General features: G+C 34.0%; 1 protein-coding gene across 1 annotated transcript; it reads left to right on the top strand.

Moving 5' to 3' along the window:
- The first annotated feature begins 5239 nt into the window (after positions 1-5239).
- Positions 5240-6676, top strand: LOC111407441. Its single transcript, XM_023036907.1, has one exon. It carries the CDS (start codon positions 5404-5406, stop codon positions 6463-6465), a length of 1062 nt encoding a protein of 353 aa, XP_022892675.1. The 5' UTR covers positions 5240-5403; the 3' UTR covers positions 6466-6676.
- Positions 6677-7095: the final 419 nt, after the last annotated feature.

The raw sequence follows: 7095 nt of genomic DNA, 5'->3' as shown, positions 1-7095 counted from the left end.
TCAATTAGAAATAGATTTTGAGTGTGTGATTGACTTAAATAAAATGTTGTGTTTGTTTATTAAGCCCCTGTTTGTTTTGAATTCAAATTCAATTAAAACCTTATATTAAAGTCAACATTTAATTTTAATTACATATTTCACAACTTTTCAACCATAATTTTTATTAAAATCTACTAAAAATCAAGTTTTCATCTCCACCAAATAGTGGCTAAGAGTTTGAGCTCCATTGATCCTAAAATATATTTTTCTCTCTTATTTTCGATTACATATTTTTCAATAAAATAATATTACATGTAACGCCCCCTGGGGCATAGCTCAGTGGTGTAAAGGATAGGAGTGGGGTTATCTCACGCCTTGCTGGCAATTGCAATGTGGGGGTTCGATTCCTGAAACATGGAATTGAACTTCTTGTAGGCTCAGTGTACGTGCAACTCTTGTTCCCTGACCTGTTGAGGTACATCCCGCGATTTACCTCCCTCACAAAGTTCTAGAGGCGGGACAGTGGGGACCCTCAAGATTAGAGTTCAACCTTTTTTAAATAATATTACATGTAAACTTGAAATTCTTCATTATTTTCTTACCATACATTTTTCAAAATATATTACTCCAAAACTCTTTTTTACCCAAAATGGGGGTCAGACAAGGGCTAGATAAACTAGTCAAATTAATGGATTTTGTTGTCCTTTACGTGAAAAGTCCGGCTTTGTTAAGGCCTACACCTGTTATTGTAGTTGACCAATTTGCTCTCTGTTTCAAGCAGTATATTTCTTCATTCCATGTGTCTCGAAATACACATCGTGGTAAAGTTGAGGATCTCTCAAGTAAATGCACGACCAGATGGTTTAAACTAAAGCTATACAAATTACTACCCATAAATGGGTCAATTACTCGCTTCAACCTATGTCTATGGCTCAAAAATTGATACGGTTACGAATTATGAACTAATATAATGGAGACGGAAATCGCGGGAGGACTTTTAAAAATTGTATAAATGTCCTATCTAATGAAATACGAAGGTAACGACCCTATTTACAGATTACAAGCAAATGTAAAAATCAATATCCTATACCATTAAAAAAATGATATAATATCATAAGAATTTGAAATTTTCACAATTCCGCAAGAATGTGAAATAATTCCATATTTTTAATCGATAGAGAGGACAAGCCTTAATTCGTTCGAACTTGTTTATATAAAACCCTTCTTTCCTTTGTCCCGTTTGTAGGCGCGACTAAGCACTTGTGCTTGCCATACTTCTTCACCTAATTATGTCTCCTTCAAACCATTGCTACCTACTTATACTAAGAAATATTCATAAATTTAAAAGTTGTGAAAATTTTGAGACCATAATTTGAATAACAACTTTGGATGACTCACTTAAACAGTTGCACGTTGAAACAAAATTAACTTAAAAGCCACCAAAACTTGTCTTATTTAAGCTGAGCTGTAAATCTAATGTTTTCGTGATAATTGCATATGGTTGGCAACATAAGTATATTAATTTTCTGCAGGAATTATGAACAACTACTTATTTTATTTAATGTATTTTTGTCCTTCATAATTAGTTGTAATTGGAGAATCACTGCACATGGTGGGTCACCCCAATTTTTGACATTTGTTTGTTCAAGGCATCATTGCAACACCTCTTCTATACCCGTTTTAGACTACCACAAGCTTGTTTACTTTATCGAATTCCTTGAAAAACGAGAATTCATAACATAACAATTGATGTTTGTATCGCAAAACTTTTATTTCTTAGTATCGTTCAATCTTGGCTGGTATAAGATTTTAGAAAGTATTAGGCGGTACATTTTTAGTAAATAAAAATACATAAAACTTGAAGGAAAATAAAAGCACGACTAGAAGGAGATTGGAAACATGTGATAGGGAACAATTTCTACTTTTTTAACCAAAGCAAGTACACATTCTGTTACGCCTTTTACAATATAGGCCACAGATACGCCCCACGTAGCAGCCGGTCCCAAGTATGCGATCTAGTTGGCAAGAGCCTAGCGACCAAACCCATGTTGTAGCTCGGACGAACCCACATTGTGGCCGAACCCATGTTACGTCCGAGCCCGCGAGGTGCCTTTCAGACAGAGACGGGGTCAAAGGAAGCTAACAGGAGGACCAGGCAACATATCTTTGTAAACAGATATATTGAAGTGATTGATGTGACAACTCACTGCATAGACGGTTCAACTCAATCAGCAAGTCAAGTCTAGTCTTAAATGTCAAGTTTAGGACTGCAAATGGTCATAACATTAAATGTACTTAAGTCTAAGTCTGACTTATTGATGCCTATGACAAGATGTCTCAGTCGCCAAGATGAGATCACGTATCTCTTCATCCAACGACTCTTACTTATCTTCTAGAATAAAAGCTCACACTTGGTATCATTCCAGAGATAATGCAAGTTTAGACTTAGATATTATAACTTTGCTTTCTACATTATCTATTTTACTCCCAATATCGACCCCTTTATTTTACATTGGAAACTCATGTTAAAAGTCCTCTCACACTTAATATATCTAACTTTTCGAAACTGACTTGATCGTCAAAGTGCATGCAACCTCTCCATATCCGTTGGAGAAGGCCACGTGTGTCTAACGATTTGTCTTAGTGTGCAAAAATACGACTTGTTTGGACATGAGAGGTCTTGAGATCTGTTGGCCACGTTGGAGGGACATTTTTTGAGGTCAACACATTCCAATCTAAGCTAAAGCATTCTTCTTTAGTTGAGTCTTAAGATCCCTGCAATTTCTCTAACTACATTTGAGATCATAGTAGCTTGAACGTTTTCTTTTTCGGTACACTATATTAGCTAGCCAATAAATCTACTTCTCTATGTATGAGTGAAAACGATATATCAGGTTTAAAAAGAAATAGCGAGTAACAATGTTATACTAAAATTTTGCAAATGAAAGGTACCACAAACAAATAATAAAGTGAGCGAGTCGAAGTACCTATCCTATGATGATTAGGTATTTAATCTAATTTCCAATTAAACCTAACTTTGGTTGAATAACAAGATTTGAAGGACGATTTATATTAACAAATTAAAATCTATAACTAATCTAACTACTTGAGAAGGGTGTATAAAAGTCAAATATTTGGCAAACAGTGAGACTTCAAATGCCCTACATTCATCCATGTTGATATAAATCCAAGACTTAAGACAACATTTATTCAGAATTGACGATGAATGTTCCTAATTCGTTTAATAATCTCTCTCGAATAGAGTTAGGCATATCTTCACATATGATTCTTTTAGATCCATTAAATCAAAAGAACTTTCATATGATGATGCAAAATATAGCGATATATTTATATCCCCGTCGAACATTAAAATGATTGTTACTACATGCTATAATTTATATTTCATCTCTAGGATGTCAATAGAAATTACAATTTTTTTTTTCAATAAGTGATCAAGTAATTGAAAATGCATTAAACTCTTATTCATGACCAAATAAACATTCAATTTCAAAATCTAAAATTCAATATCAAACATCAAAATATATGTTTTAACGTTGTCCTAACATCTATACAATTAGCCAAGCATCATATAATTTTAAAAACACGAATCAAATTGATATAATATCACCTAAAATTAAAATTTCGAAAGAAGATGAAAAAAAAAAAAAAAATCTTGACTGCTTGACTCTTTGCAATATCTTCTTGATCCAATCTTCTTGGATCTTCTCCTCTTTCAGACCAAGCAAAATGTATGATTTGGTGAGGAATATGTGTTTTTAATCCAAAACTTTCTCTACATTTAGTGACACTGACTTCTTCTCCGTAAAAAAAAATTGTCTATTTATTTTTCAAAAGCCTCATTTTTTTTTTAATCCTGAATAAAGATATGTATCTATAAACCCTAAAACTAGGTCAAATCTCATGCCATAATTGCTTTCAAAATAGAGGTTGAAAGAAAGAAATAAATAAATAAAAAGGGACAGACCAAAAAGCCCATGCGATTGCACAGTGTGTTTGGCTGCGATCGCATGGCCTTGTTGTTCTAGATGTTGGTGACACATTTCATAGACTTGCACTCGCAAGGTTAGTACTTTTTCTCAATGCAAGTTGATCCCTAAACTTCTTTTAATATCCAGGTTGGGTTCCCTCTTGTTTGAACCATTGACCTTTCATCTTTCAATCTTTACTATATAATCATCATCCTCCACATTCATCCTAAATTGATCCCTTACAAGTTTCAATAATTTATAATTAAGCCCTAAACTTTCTAAATATTGAACTTACCTCCCAAAACCTGTGAATCACATTGCTCTTGTGCAATCCATTTGATCTTTAATTACTTTGAATCAACTCCAATTATGCCCAAAATCGTCTTTCCTCGCACCGTTACACTCAAATGTAAGATTCTCGTATAGCTAACATATTTTATACTAAATTAGATAACTATCCATTCAGTTAACCATAATTTATCATGTTTAGAAGTCCAAGTGTATAAAAACACACTTATCAAGCAATAATATGGTGGAGGTGTTGGTGGTTAATATCTTTTAAGATTGAAGTTTCAAAACATGAGCACATTAAGAACGAGTCTAATCAAGGGTCATGAAAGATCTCACGTTTGAAATTACGTGTAATCTTCTATGAATATTCAATGATCTTTTAAATTTAGGTAATTATTTATAACCTTCTAAACTTGTTAGAGGGGAGAGACCCACCTCACAAAATTGACTTTGAATTGGGGTAGCGGTCAATTATATCAACTGACTTCTCACATCAACTATCAATACATATAATTGTCACATAATGAAATTCATCCTAATTCTCCTTCCATTTAATACAAATATTTAGCATATTATTCACCATTGAAATTTTCCTAGCAAATCATATAATCCGACTTGACTTGAAAAGTGCGATTTAGTTTGGTCATTATGTTGTCACGTAGACTAGTCGGTGATAAATATTTGACCCAATCAAATCCATCTCAACCTCATTTTTTGACTCTGTCCCTAAAATTAGTTATCGGTATTCAATATTGTGGAATGATTTTTTTCTTGTTCGACTTAGATAGTTCTAAAAAAGAAATTTAAAGTAATGTTAATTATCACCGATATTAAGCACTAATTTAGGTGATAATTACGTAATATTATATGATAAATTTCTTTAAATACAAAGTCATGTGACATATTTAATTGGACCTACGTAAAGTAGACACTTTTAACTTGTGCAAAATAGCATTATATTACATAAGTAAATCAAACACGCGGAATCCAATGTAGACTTCACTCTAACGACTCTTAAATAATCCCTTTCAACTTCCTCCTCTCCATAAAACCCCAATTTTTCTTCATTCAATCAGTTCCATCACCAAAATCCCATTCAAATTTAGTCATATGTTAGTGTAAAAAGCATCTATACGAACCCAAAATGTCAAAATCCCCACTCCCTTCTTGTTTCCGACCTGCAACCACGAAAACTATAACCCACCACCACTCCACCACGGCGCTGCCGCCGTCATCCACCAACAATCCTAACCTAATCACCTGTCTTTACAACACTGGTTTAGGCCTGTTTGCCTTAACATGGTCCCGCAATCTCTTCAGCCGGAGCCTCCATCTCCACTTCCTCCTTGACAACAGATCCTCCTCCGCCGCCGCCGTGGAGGAAAATGACAAAGACTTCACTTTTCCTTCCTTACCCACATCTTCCTTTCACCTCCTTATCAAGCCCTTTATTTTCTGGAACAAACAAGGCTCTAAAAGGCTTGATATCAACATCAAATCAGTTAAAAATGCTTACATCTTTTGGGATCTTTCTAGAGCCAAATACGGAGCTGGACCTGAGCCACAGACCGGATTCTACATCGCCATTGTTATAGATGGTGAAATGGTATTACTAGTTGGTGATTTTGCAAAAGAAGCCTATGCAAAAACCAAAGCAAGAAATCCCAACAGAAACCAAACAATGGTGTTAAGAAGAGAGCATGTGTATGGCAACAAGCTTTACACTACAAAAGCCAATTTTGGTGGCAAAGAGAGAAACATCTCCGTGGATTGTAGAATTGGTGACGACCCTAGATTATATATGTCAGTCGATAGCAAAAGGGTTCTGCAGATCAAGCATTTGAAATGGAAATTTAGAGGTAACGAGAGAATTGAAGTTGAGGGAGTGAATGTACTGGTTTCATGGGATGTGTACAACTGGTTGTTCGAAGAAAATCGTGAAGATGGTTATGCATTGTTCACATTCAGATTTGAAGATGATGAAGATTATGGGAATGTGATTTGGTCACAACAGTCATTTGGATTTGGATTTGAGACCAAGAAAATGAAGAAAGGTTTGTTGAGATCGGCAGGAAGTTCATCTTCTTCGTCATTGTCATCAGTTTCTTCTACTTGCAGTTCTGTTATGGAATGGGCAAGTATGGAAGAGAATGAATTGAAGGTTCTTACTGGATTTTCTTTGTTGATTTATGCTTGGAAAAGCTGAAGATTTTTTTCTTTCTTTTTCAATTTTCACTAACCCGTTTGTTCATGAACATAATATCGAAATAAATAAAAAAGATTTATCAGAACTCATAGCATTTGTCAATTCACCTGCCCAGTAAAGGGAAAATTATTTTTTGTTTGTAGTGTTTTTATTGTACCAAAGTTGCAGAAAAATCGATTGATGAAGAAAATACAGAAGATTATTTTTTTTTTTTTTTTTTAATTGATGTACATTGTCTTGTTAATGGAATACCTGAACATGGATTCATCTAAATGGTGTCCTTGAATACAATTTCTTTTTCCATCCATTGCCGTTGGGCAACGGCAGTTTGACTATTGTCGTGTTTATATCATTTTTTCATAGAAAAACGTGACGTTGAATCAATAAAGTGAAAAGTAATATTCGGAAAGTTAAGAAATCATAAAAATAATCAGTAAAATGTGGAAGAAGGTATAATTAGATATTCTGCTTTTTCATGAAAATTTTTCTAAATCCATAATGTGTGCTTCTGCTTTTTCTTGCATTGAGGCTGGCAATGAGTTGTTTGATTATGATTACAGTAGAAACACAATTAATTAATTTGTTTATTTGTGTGGAGATTCCAAATTTTGGGAACAATAGTACAACTGG

This window comes from Olea europaea, chromosome 13, assembly GCF_002742605.1.
Source record: "Olea europaea var. sylvestris chromosome 13, O_europaea_v1, whole genome shotgun sequence".
In the NCBI taxonomy this organism is placed as follows: Eukaryota; Viridiplantae; Streptophyta; class Magnoliopsida; order Lamiales; family Oleaceae; genus Olea; species Olea europaea.
Note: the sequence above shows the minus strand (reverse complement) of the source record. Positions and strands in the feature narration are given on the sequence as shown.